This window comes from Branchiostoma belcheri, unplaced genomic scaffold (genome assembly GCF_001625305.1).
Source record: "Branchiostoma belcheri isolate BF01 breed outbred unplaced genomic scaffold, Haploidv18h27 scaffold209, whole genome shotgun sequence".
NCBI classification, from domain to species: Eukaryota; Metazoa; Chordata; class Leptocardii; order Amphioxiformes; family Branchiostomatidae; genus Branchiostoma; species Branchiostoma belcheri.
This window is the reverse complement of record NW_017803591.1, coordinates 60,912-78,835: the sequence shown is the minus strand read 5'-3', so window position 1 is coordinate 78,835 and position 17,924 is coordinate 60,912. Positions and strand designations below refer to the sequence as shown.

The 17,924-nt window shown below is 41.6% G+C and overlaps 1 protein-coding gene across 1 annotated transcript; it reads right to left on the bottom strand.

Moving 5' to 3' along the window:
* Positions 1-838: 838 nt before the first annotated feature.
* On the bottom strand, positions 839-1,915 carry LOC109469575. Its single transcript, XM_019768109.1, has 3 exons — positions 1,878-1,915; positions 1,398-1,552; positions 839-1,162 (listed from the first exon to the last, which is right to left on the bottom strand). Exons 1-3 carry the CDS (start codon positions 1,913-1,915, stop codon positions 945-947), a joined length of 411 nt encoding a protein of 136 aa, XP_019623668.1. The 3' UTR covers positions 839-944.
* Between the last annotated feature and the right edge of the window lie 16,009 nt (positions 1,916-17,924).

The window sequence follows — 17,924 nt, the reverse complement described above, 5'->3', positions numbered from 1 at the left end:
ACTGTGGAAATAAAAGGCTTCATATCTCTTTCATTGACAGTCAGTCTGAAGACTCATAATGACTTAGAATGGTACAGTTCATTTACAAATCAAATCTGAGCTCAACATTATAGTTAAGGCAATGGTCTTGAAACTAATGCTCGAGCCTTTAGATGCGTTGAGAAAGGGGATAAGTAGACCAAGGAGCTTTAAATTCACGATAAATGATTTTAACCTCCTTGATTAGACGAAGATTTTGGGTACAAAATCACTCTCAACTAGCGCCACTCGACTTGTAGAGGGCTGATGTACGTCTTGATGGTGTACAGTTCATCAAGGACTCTCCATCTTATCATCCGTCAGAAGGGCCAATATTGAAGTTCCGAGGTTCTCATTGTAGAGTTCTTATTCAGGTAATGACATAATTTTCTCTTGGTCTGTTACGCGGAATAGGAAAGCTACCTCGTTCAATGTATACCTGAATTCTGGCACTCCGCATCCAATGCGATTTCAGGGCGGCAAAACTGTATTTCCAGTCAAATAAGTCAATTTTCTGCTTATTCTTTTAATATATCAAGTAGAAAACGGACGAACAACATTAAGTTGAATCAATCCAATCAAATCTCAAATCGCAATGGTATCTGTGAGACGAAAAATGCAATGTTGCTAGCTGAAAACAGTAGCTTGTTTTGTATCGTAGGCTGGTTCTACCTGTTTATGTTCGATAACCCAAAATGAAGAGACGTAGCTTGTTTTGGGGCTACTTCTAACGCCTCAAGTATGAAATAATGACGAAAATGCGGTACGATCTGGCAGTAAATGTAAAAATGAGACAAAATTTCCTCATCCAGAATATTTTTGGCTACGCCTCAGGGGCGGGGGCATTTATTACAGCCTTACGATCGCTTTCCTCATCCAGAATACATTATGTTTTGTCACCCTGAAATTGCATGCCCCGGATGCCTCTAAACATTTTCCTGTGTACCCTTATCAAGAGCCGTGCTGTCTTGTTCCACCTTGGCGCTGGCGCTGTTCCTTGAGCGCGGGAGGGTAGTCTGGTCCCGGGAGGCGGGTGGGGCAGTGCTGGAGCATCCCTTGGGCTTCAGGACCAGGAGGTACTTCTCACGAAATTTCGGGTTGGTCACGCCCAGGATGATGCAGTTAGTCGAGGAGCTGGAATGAGCTGTAGTAAAAGAAAATCAGTGTTAGAGCCCACTGGCCGAGACGGGGGTTGATATCGTCTACCAGGCAATTATGATTTATTACTCGAGTCACGTATATCCCCAGGTCACGTGCTCAGAGTAATTGAATCACTTCACTTCACAGAAAGTGCTAAACCTTTTTTTGCAAACCTACGATAATTCGCGCGGATCCATATAATCAAATTAACATGGGGTAAACATGCAATACATACATACCGGTGACGAGGGCGGTCATGTGAACTCCCATTGGCCAGTGGTCCTCGAAGTCTGCCAGCACGACGATGACGTACTGACTCCAGCAGATGAAGAAGACCACGCCGATGATGACCAGTGTCCGGAGGAGGGTCAGGTCGTCCACCTTCAGCTTGTCGCTGAGGAAAAAAAAATTGCACAGGTCTTAGTGGAAAAGGTGCAGATCATGGCACATTCGCGACACCAAATCCTCATCAGTGTTTGGACGCAGTATCTTTTCATGCCTAAGCATCGGTCCTCAGCTTAGCAGCTGAGCTATCAGTTGTTAATGACAGGACGTGGGGGGGGGGGGTAGGCCGACTATCTCCCCTTGGCCAAGGGGATCTCAAGGGTCTGGAGCTGCTGCCATTCTGTGCCACTCAGGTGACCTCAATACGACAATTGTCCTGGGTGCGGCCATTGGACTGTGAGGTTTGAACCACTCACACCAGGGCGTGTCCCTACTCGTTTTCGAAAGGTGTGGTGGGCTCTTTAACGCGCATAGGGACCTCTATTTAACGTCCTATCCGAGGGGCGTCCCTAGCCGAAGCTAGGTACTCATTTACACCTGAGTGAAGAGAGGTAAGTCGTGTAAAGTGCCTATCCCAAGGGTAAAAGCATGTCACGGGATCGAATCTGCGACCTTTTGATTCCCAGCCAAACTACGCCACGTGATACTACAGTCAAATTGAAAGATAACAGTGATCTATTCTCTATCTATCATCAAATTTGCCACTAGTATTGCAACTAAATCCAACACCACACGACAGGTGCATTCTCAGATGGATGACAAGGAAACGCTGCATGGGACTTACGCGGGCGCCATGTTGTTCTGCTGCCGATGTTTGACCATCCGTTTGTTGGACGCCCTGACGAACAGGTATATCCTGGTGTAACAGACGATCACCACCACCACAGGGATCACGATGCCGACACAGATCAGGTGCAGGGTGAAGGAAAAGTCGGCGGTCCGGTCGTATGTGCAGCCCATCGTCTTATAGTCATACCTGAAGTACACAAGCATGGAAGATGTAATACTAGATGAGCTAGAATACAGACGCCATATGAAGGTACGTACACCTGGCTATAGAAGAGCTAGAGATGAACTGCAGGGTTCGAAATACTTAATTCAAAAGCTAGGTTGTCCATCAATATTTCAGATTGCCGTCAACACCGGCTGTTTAGTTTAGAAGGTAAGCCGTAAGCCAGACCACCTGTAGAGGTATCGCTCACATGCTGGTCGAGGCGGGACACAGAGTATTTCAGAAGCCATAAGCTGGGCCGCTGTAAACTTTAAATAAATTGCGCGCTGGACAACCTAACGTATAAAATATCTCTTGGTACGATTTACAGTTTGGTGGGAAACTTTTTTTGAAAACGGACAAAAATTCATGTGCGCGCGGATGTCATCCATATAATCAAATCAACAGGGCCTAATGAATAAAAAAAACTAAACAGCTTTGAGTGTTTTTAAAGACTTTCAAAGAGTGTTGTGTATATACCAGTGTCTTGCCCATCCGACCAGCAGAGGCAGGTCGAACAGGCTGAAGCTGTAGAGCCAGAGCACGATGATGATGACGATGAGCCGGCAGGTCGTGAAGAGCTCGTCGTGACGTGGCTTGTCGGTGACGTAATAGTACCGGTTGACGGCGATGATCATCATGGTCATAATGGAGCAGATACATGACGTCACACAGACGGACCCCACAAACTGTAGTAAGGACGTGAGTTTGGTGATTAGAGTTAAAACTTTTGTTCCAACACGAGAGAAATTGTTCTCACCTAGAGATTTTGACCAGTAACTCTGGTCTTCTTCAGTAGACTGACCCAGTGAGCTTCTCTGAAGTGTGACGTAAACACCGGGTCAACAGAGTCTGGTAAACTATGTCGGCCCCCGTCGCGGTTGAGTGATGGGTGATGGGCCCTGATGTAAATGGACACTTTCACCCCTCTCAGGAAGTAGTCTTGTTCAGTACTAGTGTCCAGTATTCTTAGTGTCCAGTGAAACTAGTGAAACAGTATGTCCGGGTGGATTTGTTTTGTTCGGGTCCATGTGAGACGTCTCACTGGGTCAGTCTATTGAAGATGATCTTAAGACCAGAGTGACTGGTCGAAATCTCTGGGTGAGAACAATTCTTTGTGTATAGAGAAACGGTTTATGCATGGTGTAGTCTATGATTACCTTTGCCAACATGGTTATATTTTCGGTGCAGTTTGCGTGTTTATGAGTGGGTTCGTGAACAGTGAAACATAAGAAGATGTGTGATATTAGGTAGGTGGCTGGGTGTCGGCAAAACAAAGGGCAAATTTGGTTGCGGCTTCGGAAACAACTTTACACAAGTAGACATTTAAAGAAATGCATTTTCTACTGCAAAGCCCACGCGTGCGCGATACGTCATTGCGTAGGAGTACTGTTGGTGTTTAGCCAACGGCAATTTTGTAACAGAGACAAAAGAACATATCCATAGCAGTTAATCATCCTAGCGACGTTTTCAGACTAGTACTTTTAAAAACGTACGCGTGTGCGCGCACGCACGTGTGTCTGAATGTTTGTACATGCATAAGTTTGTGTCCGAATGTTTGTGTATACGAGCGAGTTCTTCAGTGTGTTGATAGTTTTACACCTTTCTTTATTGACTCGACAAAATTACAGGGAATTTAGTTTTTTTTCTACTACAACAACGATTGATTCATACATGTGCGTGTATAAATAAAGTCATTCTACGTACAGAATACATCTATGCGGCAAAATACGAACAGAATTATTATTTTTAAGTTGCAAGCACATGTATTTTTACGGGCTCTGATTGGTCAATTTTGGAAAGTTTGAGCGTGGCCCATGCAATCCAAACGAGGCGTCCCCGCGCGATACAAACAAGGAAATCACCGTGCACTGGTCAGCGTAAACCTAGTGGACGAGGTCGGCTTATCGCGTCCGGCCTAAATTTCTATATTTTTTAGTTCAAACATTTAACACAAGACATAGTGACGGCACACTGAAGTTTTTTTATTTCTTTCATTTTCGTATTCATATGCCGCCACCAACGCAGACAAACGCATAAAAGGACAACAGACATACTCATTTTCACCTGAGTAAAGTGAGGAAAAGTGTAAAGTGACTTTCCCAAGGGCACAAAATCGGTGGCATGGCAGGATTCGAACTCGGGACCTCTTGGTTGCGCTCTGTCCTTAGACCACACGACCCCACATATATTTACAGAATATTTAGACGAACCGTACCTCGCACACTGCGTGTTGTCTGAAGAAGAAGTCGGTATCTGCGATGCCCACCACGTTGAAGCCGTCCACAAAAAGGGACACCAAAAGGTCCGTTATCGCCAGGTTAAAGATGAAAGCGTTGGTAACGGTCTGCAGCTCTTTGTGCTTAGCGATGACGTACATCGTCAGCAAGTTCCCTGTGAAGTCAAATAATAGGATATACACCATCAAAGCCTCGTAGGAAGATTGGTAACTTTATTACGTATCGTCCATTCGTCCTTTCTTCGGTTCTGATTGTAGGTTTGGTGAGATTGATCAAATTTAAACCGCGGTGTCGCAAAAACCGTCGAAAGTGAGTTGTAAAGAAATTTGTAAAGAAATAGTCATTTGCATGGGGACTGCACTTTTTAAAACTCCATTCTTAAGCTTAAGCTCCATTCTTAAGCTACCATCTAGAAAACTCAAATTCATTGCAGTGGTTCCAATACGATAGTTATTATACGTGGTCGACTGATCTTCAAAAGATGTTTTATCAAATGATTTACAAGAACCTTATCATGTTCTTACTACATATACCGCACTTTTACTTTAAGAGATGGGTGTCCAAAATGACTAATAAACTGGTGGATGTACCAACTACTAAGTACTGTAGTACCTATTACCAGCTCGTTAAATACCATGAAATAGGCATGCCGGGTGCCTACGGAGCTGGTGTGTTATCCCGAGGGGCGCGCCGGTTGTACAGATACAAATGCGAGAAATGTCCAGACTATGCATTGTGCTGTGCCACTTACCAAGCGTACCCATGATGATGAGAATGACCAGTATCACAATGAGGAACCATTTCCAGGCCTCACTCAGCTCTATCTCCCCAGACACCTCGGTTACATTTCCTTCAGTTCGGTTCTCATCCATGTTTGACACCCGCCTGTGTAGAGTACAGACACAAAACCTGTCAGCTCTATGTCATTAATTCATAATCATAAGAAAACCTACGTATACAGTGGGTGTCGCTGAAAGACGAAAAATGTCCAGACTATGCATGATGTACAAAATGACTGGTGGATCCGAACGTACCAAAAACTAAGTATCTAATACCAGCTCAGAAAAGAACAAGAAATAGTAATGCCTCTTAGTAATGCCTCAGAGTTATGAACCAAGGATTGAGGTGTTCAAAATTTGTATTTTCCAAGAACTATCGCAGAGTGGAACTCGCTGCCACCAAATACATCATCACAAGACAGCTTTAAACCACTCCTGCAGTTACATATATAAAGATTGAGTGCAACAGGTCGTTCGGTGTAATATAGCTAGCTGCTGCCGCGCCGCGTGCCTGCGAAGCTGGTGCGTCAGGCCGAATGACGGTTATGCCAGATATACAGATACAGATTATACAGGTCCATACAGATACGGAGTACAAAATGAGAACAGAACAGTGTTCCTATAACGCACAGCGCTTACCTGGTCCAGACGATCGCTCACCAAATTGCTTGGTTCTTTCACGGAAAGGACGCCCACGGAATGGTGCGTCATTAGAAAACATGGGCATTGGACTCTTTAAGGGGTTTGAGAGCATGGACGGAATAGTGTGAACAAGAGTGTGCTACGCCATACAGGTTGTCATCATACCCCATGAGAAGCCTTTCCCTGACTTTCTAGAAAAAAGCAACCCTCGTGACCCCTTGGAGCGAGAATTTCGCAGAAACAGTGCAGTACTATATTTTTAAACATCAGCGATACCTTACCTTAGAGTTTTTCTTCCTTATATTACCAATATTACACAGATTATAAACTATTATTGCTAGAAGAAGAGGTTCAACTGAAAAACATGTTGGGAAATGGGGAAACATAATTGGTTTTCTGTGATATAGAAAAGGTGGGTGGGACCGGATGTCTAATATTCATCTTCATTTATAATTGGTTGTTATTTAGCAATAATTGTCTGTGTTATGTGTTCATATTTTTCTTTCGTACCATGCATGTCTATTGCATGTCCCTTGTCTTAAAATAAGAACAATAAAAATGAACAAAAAAACAGTGTAAAACGACCGAGACCAAAATGGATTCGTCTTAGTGTGCGCAAGATTGTAGGGCAAATAGTGAGTAATTTATAATTGTGTAAATTGTATATCATTGGGACCAGCATTTACCCAAAGTACTCTCTAATGCAGTAACCCAATTATACCATAATAACTGTCAATTTTGTGGTTAGTCTGTTCAAACTGGGAATTAAGTGAGCCCAAATTTACAAACTGTATCAGATGAAATTACATTTAATGCATCAAAAGGATGTGAAAACGATTGTATCTTTTGCTTATTCACGAGCATTATAATATCCTGAATTGTCTGCTACATGTACGATAAATGAATCTATTTCAGACCGTCAATGAAAGATGAAGTTGATGAAATTGCCGCTGATTTAATACTACAGGATGTGAACACGATTATACCTTCAGTTTCCGCTTAAACACTAGCATTATGAATAATATCCTTGACCTGTACGCGTAACTAATTCTAGTCCAGACCTTCATAATGAAAGGCTCTAAATGCTGCATTTTATTCATAGGTAAAGTTGAAGACGAAAGTATATCTTACTTGTATGATAGCGGAGGAAGCATTCTTCAATCATTCTACATGTATGTCTTAAGAAAATTTCCTAGAGATCCGCTTATTATATATACTAATGATGATAACAGTCGGCTAGGCTCCAACTGTGGTAATAATTTTGCCATTGGAGCGAGATCAAACGTTTGATAGATGAACAAGAGTTCCACGATCTCATACCTTCGCCAAATGAGTTAACATTTACGACTTATGAATTGCAAATGTTTCTCATTGATTATGCAAGCAATATGACATCTGTATTTGCATAAATCATAATAGGTTGATCATATTCTCCACCCACAATATTGTTTTCATCTTTTGTTGATGTTACTTTTATTTGTATGTTTAGAGAGGAGGGGGCCTGAATAAGCATGATATAATTTTCACCTAATCCTCCAAAAATACATTTGAAAAAAACCCCAAAGAAACCTATTATAGCATTTCGTCATAAATTATGCAAATTAAGTCCTCATTTGAATACGTTATGTTTACTGATGTTGATCACCTTCACTTAATTTCCGAAAGTATGAAATTGCCTACAGTTACCATTATGATATCATAGCATATTCTCAGTAATTTTGCAGATTACATAACCAAGATCTGCCGATGTTTTTTTCGACAAAGGTAGGTTTGCTATGGGATATACTGTAGTGTTCAATAGTTAAGCAAGAAATACTGCTTACATATACCGTTAAGTCACTATAATGTATCCCTAGTTAACAGAACCAACGTCAGAGAGGATGTGGTCGGCTTACATAAAAGCTCCCTGGGGTAGCAGGAGATTGCTGTAGAGCTAACTGCACTCAATCACGTAACAGCTAACTGCCTGCGACGTGGTAAAATCAAAGTTTGTCTCGCCATTTTTTTAAATAAAAGAGGCAATCCACGTCATTTTAACACGTCCTGACGTGCGTATATTCTCACCAGTTAGTCTGTGTAGGTCTGTAGGGTCTGTGTGTCTAGAAAGTGCTATCATTCGTTCTGTCTTTGACTTCGGATCCTTTGCAGGCGTTTCCTTGGAGTGTAGTGGGCTTTCTGATCGCACGCTTAGAGCTGTGTGCACTAGGGAAGGCGGCCAGAGTTCTAAGCGTGTGCGATCTACGTGCGATCAGACCCAACACCCCCCACCCACCCACCCACCCACCAAAAAAGGGCCGACCGCACCAAGAAAAATCAGCACCCCTCCATCCCCCAGGAGGCTAGCTCTGTCGTCTGAGTCCACTATGTGATGGTGTCTCATTTCCTGTCACATTGACGTCAAACGTGGGGAAGAGGTGCCGTTACTTATATGTCAAGAGCGTGTAGCGTGTGATACACGAATGCTTATCGATGTTTTATCTTGTATATGATAGCATAACGCTCTGGACAGAATTAGAAATAGACAACAATTTGATACTAGAGTCTAAGGCAGTCTAGATGTACTGCTGTTAATATGAATCGCTTGAATATGCTCTGGATGAGTATAGAAAACAGTATAAGAAATGTATAATAAGGTCTTCATTCATTCAATGCCATATAGTTTTCATTCGGTAAAACATTGCAAGCTCGATGTTTTCTTACTTACCTACAGGGAGAAGAGAAACGGTTTCAGTCATATCGATATCCATGTGTCCTGTAAGCGCGACCTCCCTACGGGCCTTGAACTTAAGAATCGTGTAAGGCCACACTGACTTAAGTTTATGGATGACATCCGCGCGCGCATTGATTTCCACCTGTTCTAAAAAAAAAGATGACGTCCTTCGAGGCCCTGGCCTGGCTCTAGGCCTGGGTAGTCCATGGTAGTTAGCGACAATACGGAGCCGGTGCATGGTAAGTCTGGAGGATGGGACCCGAAGCTCCAGGAATCAAGAACTCAGTACATACGTAGAGTGCCAATTCATAAATTACGCAAAAAGCCAGCATGTGCCGGCTTGTCATATATGTTGCTATGTACTGCCGGAAATTCACAATCAGCTTTGTATTCCTGTGGTTTAGTAGCATTTTTATTTCTGGCCGGAATTTTTTTATTCGCCCGCGCGCACTAGTTTGGGGGTCTTCAGAGGATGCTATCCATAAAATTAAGCCGGTGTGGCCTAAGGGAAACATATAGAAACTAATTATCCAAAATACTTACCCGTTATAGGAAGCATAACATTATTATGCTTCCTATAACGGGTAAGTATTTTGGACTAGTATACTGGGCTAAAGATGACAGCTAGGTTCAAAGCAATTATTCTTACAGGGGAGTTGTTGTGATATTGGGTGACAGGTAATATCGCGTTTTGTGTCTTGGTGTCTGAATACATTAAGGTATAGCATGCATCGCTGATATCCGGGCTCACATGACAGCGACCTCGAGATATATGTACCAAACGGGTATCTTTAAAGGGGCATTATGTTACATTCTGCTCCAAAGATTGAAATATTTTATTAAAAAGATATTTCTGTGATTGTACTTTACATATTTTTACAATAATCTCACATTTCTGACATTGATGGTTGGCGCTAAAACGATGCCCACACGAGGTGCATTCAGTTTAAGGTGCCACTACAAACTACCAGAATGTAAACAAACATGGCTGACAGCTGTGTTTCCCAGACAAATGTTTGAAAATAACATCACTCAGGTGGGGACGGGAGATTCGGGCATGCCTGGCTGGTAGTTGGCTGGTGTTCGGCGGCAGATCTGCAGTGTTCGGGGGGGGGGGGTCAAATTTGACTCAAATTTAGCTTAAAATCGATTCGATTCGTACAGAAAGGTAGACGTGACCTAAATCTGGTCAGACTGCCCCCGAACAGGTTGACTGGTGTTTGGAGGCAGGGTCGTGGGAAGGTCGTGAATGTGTGACGGAGGCTGAAGAAGAAAGTCCATGCTTTCCACAGATTATCAGCTGTTGGTCGTTCTGCTAAATCCTAACCTACTATGAATCCGTCAGCTTCCCTCTGGCACACTTTCCGAGGTTTGAAGGGATTTGGCCTTGATCACAAAGAGATATTTGTACAGCACTTTGCCATTTGCTCTTTTACGTTTTAGCCAGCTCACAGTCTGGAAAGGTTATTTTTCAGGTCGGTGTTTGTGCGTCGCGTAGGGTGCCAAAGTGTGCTTACATTCCAGTAGGTTATGTTAATTTTCTTTATAAATATTAGAACTCTCGAAGAGGTTGATGGGGGAAGATCGTTACCTTTGGGCCGTTTTTGTTGTCGCTACCCCCACCTTGGGTCGCGCATGGACCTTCTCCGGCCAATGGATACTGCCTGGCCAATTTGATACAGTCTTTTTGCCACCCTAGGATCTGCTTGGAGATTATAATTAGTACCGTATACGTTGCTTGGGGATTATAATTAGTACCGTAAACGTTAGGTTTTATATACATTGTCATTTGTACAATCCTAGCCTCCACCAGGCCTTCCTATGGTGGTACGGATGGTAAAATTCCGGAAAAAAGGAAGAATAATTGGCCAGGCGAGTCAGTCCGCGAGAGGGTTAATTTCCCCTTCCCAACTGTGTGGGCAAATGAGCTACGGTGGCCCAAACCCCTGGGCAATTGGCGTGTCAGGTACCGTTATACGAAGTACAAAGATCATACGTCGATGAAGGTTTAGACATCCAGGCAATACGATACGCCAAAAACCATACTCAAGCAACTGGATATGATTTTGGAAACGGTCAGACGTTTCATGCTAGTATCCACTAGCTTTCGTCAGTGACCAAAGGAGAAATGCAAAGTTCATAGTCAGAGCCTTGCAATCATGGAAACGAAAACGAATCAACTGTAAATAAAATTCTTTTCTTAGACTCTCTTTTTCTTGTGCCAGGGCTGACACAAAAAAGATACATGAACCTGCAAAAGCCTAAAATAGTAAAACACGCCAGAATTAAGCCAAAGCCCAAACCTCCGCTTAGAGAGTATAAAATTATCTTAAAACTGAAAAACCAAAATGCTCTAATTCTTTCGTATACGATCGCGATGTCAATATATTTCGCCGTTGAAAGACAACAAAGCGCATGTATACAGATTGCCTCCGACTCCCAGACAATCAAAGTCATGCTTATGTTTGTCATTTTCAATATTCACCCCCCAGGAACCGCACATGAGTCACGTACGTGCGTTTTAGGGAACAACAAGTAAATTCTATGTATGACATCCTCCGAAGACTGCAAAATAAAACTAATGCGACAGGCCAAAAAAAGGCGCTCAAAAAAACAAGATTCCTACATTTTCAAATTTTGAAGTCATGCACCTTGTTAAACATGATATCATAACAGGTCTTTTATTTCTGTATTCTACAGTATTACCTGTCCTGGGGTAGATAGTAAAGAGCTTGCCGTGCCATCATGCATATAGTATACAGCTACTACACTGGGTAGCCATGTACAATGGAAAACCTTGGACTGTCAACACTGGCCACCATCAAACGCGAGTTATTTTCACTCAAGCTTGCTGGATCCCCGACAGTCTCTGAACCGATAGACGTTTACGAAAATTCGCCCATTTTTGTCATGTTGACCACCGTCAAATTCAATAAAATTTGTTTTTATTTTTATTTTTAAATCAGGCGAAAATTAATGTGCTCGCTGATGTCATCCATAAAATCAACTTGATGTGGACTTATCTACAATCCTGGTTTCCAGTTTTCCCCGAATATCGTGCTTCTTTTACGCTGACGTCGCGGGGTGCCAAAAATCATAATCGCTTGACTGTGAACAGATGGATCCGTTATTGTGTGGAAAAATTAATTTTCTTTTCTACAGAGGATCCACAAAATGCAATTAAAAGAGAAATGAATCTGCTACATGAGTAGTTTACTTCTACAGATAACTAGAAAAAATCTGAATGAAACTGTTTTTATCTACAAAAACTCTTGCTGTGCCACCTGTTCATATAATGAACGGTAATATTTAGCAAAAAAAATGTAGAAATGATTTTGACATATATTCTAGATTTATCTACGTGGACGATTTAGGAATTTTGATCATCAAAAGCATTGTAATTTTTAATCCTACAGACCCTACAGCTACGAAAAAAATCTCACACTGACAGGCGGCCATGCCAAGTGATGAAACCAATACCAAATCGCACAGAAACGAGAACTGTTACCGCTCTCATAGACCATACATACAAAACCCAGTGCATCCAATGTACTCGGGGAAAAAAGATCACTGGAAAATATACCATCACGAAAAGAAACTTAGCATAGTTGTTCAGTGCTATTGAAAACAGAAAAGACGCGTTACTAACCTATCTTTGTGTGGTTTTCCACATGTAATAAGCGTAGAGTAGGATATCTCCTTTCTTTCCTGAAACTCAACCCGTCCGAAGACCACTGCCACCCGGGTGATAATCACAGCACAGAAATAAGAGCGTGGAAGGTACCATTCGTATTGGAGGGCGACAGGCTGATCTGACGACGAAACGTCATCGTTTGCCTTTTTTGGTGTCATGGTTCTTAAGAGCACCGCACCAGTTTAAAGGTATCCAATGAAATTTGAGGGCGGTAAAACTTGATTTTCAAAGTCAGGTTTTTTTTTGCTATTCTTGTTGAATTAATCTTATCCCATTGAATACTGATACATGTATCGTTGAGGCAAAAATGTGATGTCACTGACCTAAAACAGTTGCTTGTTTTGCATGTATGTAGGCTGGTTCTAGCTATTTATGGGTGGTACCAAAAATAAAGGGACTCCTCACGTAGCTTGTTTTTGAGTTATTTGAAATGCCTCAAGTATGCAATTGTGACAATTATGTTTGAAATGGCATGATCAGACATATTTCCTAGTCCAGAATATGTTTCGTTTTGCCTCCCTGAAATTACACTGGGTGCCTTTAACACCACCACAAATGTCCCTCGACCTATCTGTCTTTATCATCGCCATCTTGTTTTAATCGCCTTCAAAGACTGGCTATTAAACTATACCTCATTTGTGGATGGTAACATTAGCAGGTTATCGAGTTTTGAGGCCACTACGACGCATGGTCATATCTATTTGATGGCTGTCATCCCCTGGGAACCATAAAACTGATGCGGGCGTGCGAAAAAAAAATTGGCAAATTACTAAACACACAGAGAATCGTAGGGCGAATAATAGATATTTTTCACATTTTCTTCTTTTCCTGTGGAATGATTTTGCCATCCTATGACGACATTAGTGTCGTTTTCCAATAATTTTTTTTGCAATTTACGGCATTTTTGTGCTCATTTTGCATTCTTATTTGAATATAAGTTTCCTGCAGTAAGAACTCGTATTTGAATACAAGATACGTGCAGAACTCTTCAGAGTTAATTGCCTTCACCATTAAGTTGTGTCCACCCGAGAAGAAGTGTTGAGTGTTTTATTTTTGTGGCTGTTAATACTGGTGACGTCCGTTCTTCAACCCCGCAGGTACATTGTGAGGTAAGTACGTCCATCCATCCGCTTAGTGTGCATTCTCGACATTGTTTAGGTGACAGTTCATTTTGCACAACTCCTTCTTTAGGCCGCTGACTTAATTGTATGGACGACATCACCTAAAGACCACCAAACTAGTGCAAAAAAAATCCAGCCAAAAAGAATACTGCTAAACCACAGGAATACAAAGCTGGTATTGTGAATTTGCGGTAGTACATAGCGACTTTTACGACAAGCAGGCACATGCTGGCCTTTTGTGGCATTTATGAGTCGACACTGTACTGAGTTCTTGAGTTCTTGTCGCTAGCTACAATAGGCTGGATGGCAACCAGGCCAGAGCCTCAGAGGAGACGATTTGTTTGCTTAGAACAGACGAAAATCAATGCGCGCGCGGATGGCATACATGAAATTAAATCAGTGTGGCCTTAGTACACAACGAGTGTTCTTGGATATCAAAACTGAAACATTGCCTTCAAACCATTTGTTTTCAATCTAGTAAGAGTAGAACAATGGCCAACCATGCAGTCTTTGATGCTAAGAATTATTTACAATACGTGCAAGACGTTGCTGTCATACCTGCACGTTTTCACCAACGTGTGTGATTCATTCTTCAATAATTTGTCTTCCAGCGACAGGGAAAAAGGGCGCCCAGTCAGGAAATGTCAGTCAGAACATCAATGGTCTATTGACGTCAGCATGACGTCACAGGTTTAATTTTGCGCCGAAGGGGTCAGAGACCATAAGAACATAGTTGAATGCCACGGTTTCATAACTAGATAGCTGTCAACTCTTTGCAGCGTTACTGACTTGGATGGATGGAAATGAACAGTAGAACAGTAGATTTATATCATTATAATAGAATATGGAACAGAAAAAGCTATCCATATCACTATCAGTGATGCATAATTTTTCAAACATTCTAGTGTATATATCCCTAAATAATTTCATTTAAGTTATGGAATGATTGAACAGTGAAGTTCTTTTATATCCAACCATTTGTTCAAATAAGGCGATGTTTCGATGACCGTCTGTCCTTCAGTGCACAGTGACGCATATAACACCTAGCTCCAGTGCACAATAAACCAGTCATATTAGCCCTGATGAAGATGACAGACGGTCATCAAAACGTCGGATTGTGTTAGACAAATGGCTGTGAATAAAATGACTTTACTATTGAATGTAGACGACATAATATTTAGATATAGTGGTTACTTTGTATCTGTGCAACACAAAACACACTTGGAAGCCCTCGTATATGTTATTGCGAATGAAACATTACAACGTTTCTCTGAACGAAAAACGTCCCTTAGAAAATCACCCTCCACAGCCAAATTGTACCCAAATAACAAATTATCTATCAAATTTTACAATGACTGATATAATACTGTTGTGATGGTTGGGACAAATATATATATGTATGTAGCTCAATATATACTACGTAGCTCATGTTTCCGTTTTATTATTACATCAATAGATTCATATTCAAGATTCCTGTTTTGTTATTTTCCTTTGTGCTTAGTGAATTCTCGCGCCATGCTTTACTGCAAGGCCATGTTGATTTGATTATATGGATGACATCCTCTGGGAACCTCAACTGAAGTGAATGCGAGCGTGAGAATAAATTTAAAAAAAAGTTGCCTTCATTATGAAACATATGTGGTCATGATGGTTGACCAAATGACTAAACACACAGAGTATGGTATGGCGAATAATAGACTCTTCATTTTCATTTCTTCACATTTTCGTATGGTCGAAACTTTGTTGTTGGACGAAAATTCATGCGCGAGGGGATGCCATCCATATAATCAAATCAACATGGCCCAAGCAACACTAAAAATCTTCTAATTGGTAGCTGCCAAGCAAAACACTCACTCATCCTCGCTCGCTGCTGGAAACATGGCGCCTAAACAATGCACCATGTGATAGAAAGCGTAACCTGTGCCATACACCATATAGTACAAAACATAACCTATGCTATACACCATATAATACATAACGTGCAGAAGTGTCCAGAAGAAAATGACAACACAAGCTAGTATGATTTGCCAGTTCATCAACACAATTATGACTAACAGTGGGACTGGGGTGCGTGCAAAAATGGAACTAAAGCAATAAGTTAGAAACATGGCCGCCCAAATGACGACTGCTACGCCGGTGGGGCCGTTCCAGATCCCAGCCCAGACGTTTTGTTGCCATGTTTGGTTGGAGATTTCCTTCCACATAGACTTGTACTCGCGAAGTTTTCGCTGGCATTTGTCTGAATCCCGCTGTGTGGCGCTGTTGTCCGAGTCCGGTTGATCCTGTCGTTCGGTATCGTATAAGACCTTCATGGACGAAAAGAATGAACAAAGTATCGATAAAGTTAGGCTTATCCTCAACTTGAACGGTCAAATAAAATATTTTGGAGCTTTCTGCAAGTTTTAGTTTCATTTAGCCGAAAAAAAAGCTTTGCCTCGTGGCTACACGGCATCATATGGTTTGATTTCTTTTAAGAAAATTTTATGTAACGATTACAGTTTTTTAGCGTTCATATTCGTTTTATAATCCTCACCTGATATATTGTCTCGTAGATCCACATCTTGTTGGTCAGAAGGAAGATCAGGTTTTGAAAGACGGGAAATATTATTCCGGCAGCGATTATCACACCACTGGAAATAGATAATGTAAAGAGCTACATTTTGTTCAATACCAACATTAACACAACACATATACAAAACAAGTATTTAAGCCATCTTGTCAACACATGAAGTTCATGTATGGATGTACACATTGATTTGATTCTATGGATGACATCCGCGCACATGAATTCTCGTCCGTTTAAAAAAAGAAAAGTTTTCGATCACACTATATGCCGTAAATTGTAAAATAGATATTGGAAAACGATACTAAGGTCGTAGAATGAAAAAAAAATCAATTCCAAAGGTAAATGTGAAAATATTCTGTGTATTTTGTCATTTGTTCAACCTTCATGGCCATGTAGATTTCATAATTAAGGTTACTTTTCATTTTTGCCAAACTTTTTAAATTAGTTTTGGGGTTCCTAGAGGATGTTATTCATATAAGCAAATCAACATGGCCTAATTAATGTCAATTTTTATATCTGACACCAGTTTACCTCCATAATGTGACAGTGATAGAGCCTTCAGTGTCGTCTTGGTGTGGGTTCTCTATGTGGATGACGTAACCCAGCTGGGCCATTATCAGTACGAACAGGAGCATGTTCTGGAGCTGCTGACCAATCAGACTCGCCAGAACATCTCCACTCCACCACGAATAGCAGTGTCCGTTGCAGGTGCGTTTGGCGCTGGTACTGGGTGGGTAATGGAAGTTCTGTCAGATATCTTCATATACATCATTACTCCAACACTTCATCGTTAAGCCCCTATCACACATTCAGGAATGTAGCCTCCCGAACACTACCCCATAGTTAGGAGTGCTCAGTACTAGTCAGTAGGTCGGCGCAAAGTCGGCTGGTGTTGGGCGAGGTCGGCTTCTAGTTCGGCTGTGCAAGCCGAATGTTACAACATGTCTAAAAATTCGGCGCTTGGTCGGGAAGTTCGACCAAGTTTGGCTGATATTTCGGCGTAAGTCAGCCAACCGTTCTGGTTCGCAGTGGTCGGGGCTCAAATTTGACTTAGATTTAACTCAAATTCGTTAGAAAGGTAGGCATGGCCTACATCTAGTTAGAGTGTTCTCTAACATAAGCTGAACCTGGTCGGCTGGTGTTAGGGAACAAATTCGGGGGGCGGTTGTCAATGTGTGACAGGGGCTAACTTATGAGCTGTCTTCTAGAAATGAATGTGTTTCTCTACCTTTTTGCACTGTATTTAAATCACCTGTTGTACTCAGTTAGCAAGTGTATACTGTATAGTTGCTTCAGTACCTTTCGAACTCCTTTTGAATGGTCTGTTTGACACACAGGAGGACGTAGATTCGCAACACGTACGTCTGAGTCAGCTCCAGGACGAACAGGAGAAACAAGATGGCGCCCAAGATGGAGTCAAGACCCTGAAAAACAGGTCGAAGGGATTCTAATCATCCACTGGCACTGATAGACCATAACGACACATTCTACGTGTTTACTTAATGTACCTTCTGCTTTGCTCGGGTACAGCAATTACTTTTCTGTTCAAAATTATATTCAAAATTCATAGAGCACAAACCTTATAAGCAATCTAAAGCTTGGCAAAAATGTGGATACAATTCAATTCAATTCAATTTAACCTTTACCAAAACAACTCGCTTACATTTGTCTGAATTGTGTTGTTCTCAGCAAAATTGTAGGTTAGAACTTCATCTAATCAGATCAAATGCATTATCCA

Bases quoted from the DNA above. Each gene is read 5' to 3' on its own strand.
- LOC109469575 (XM_019768109.1), bottom strand. From the start codon at position 1,915: ATGCGCGTTAAAGAGCCCACCACACCTTTCGAAAACGA. The intron at 1,553-1,877 runs GTAGGGACACGC...TTTTTTCCTCAG, and splicing joins ACCACACCTTTCGAAAACGA to CGACAAGCTGAAGGTGGACG. The intron at 1,163-1,397 runs GTATGTATGTAT...CTTTTACTACAG, and splicing joins CATGACCGCCCTCGTCACCG to CTCATTCCAGCTCCTCGACT.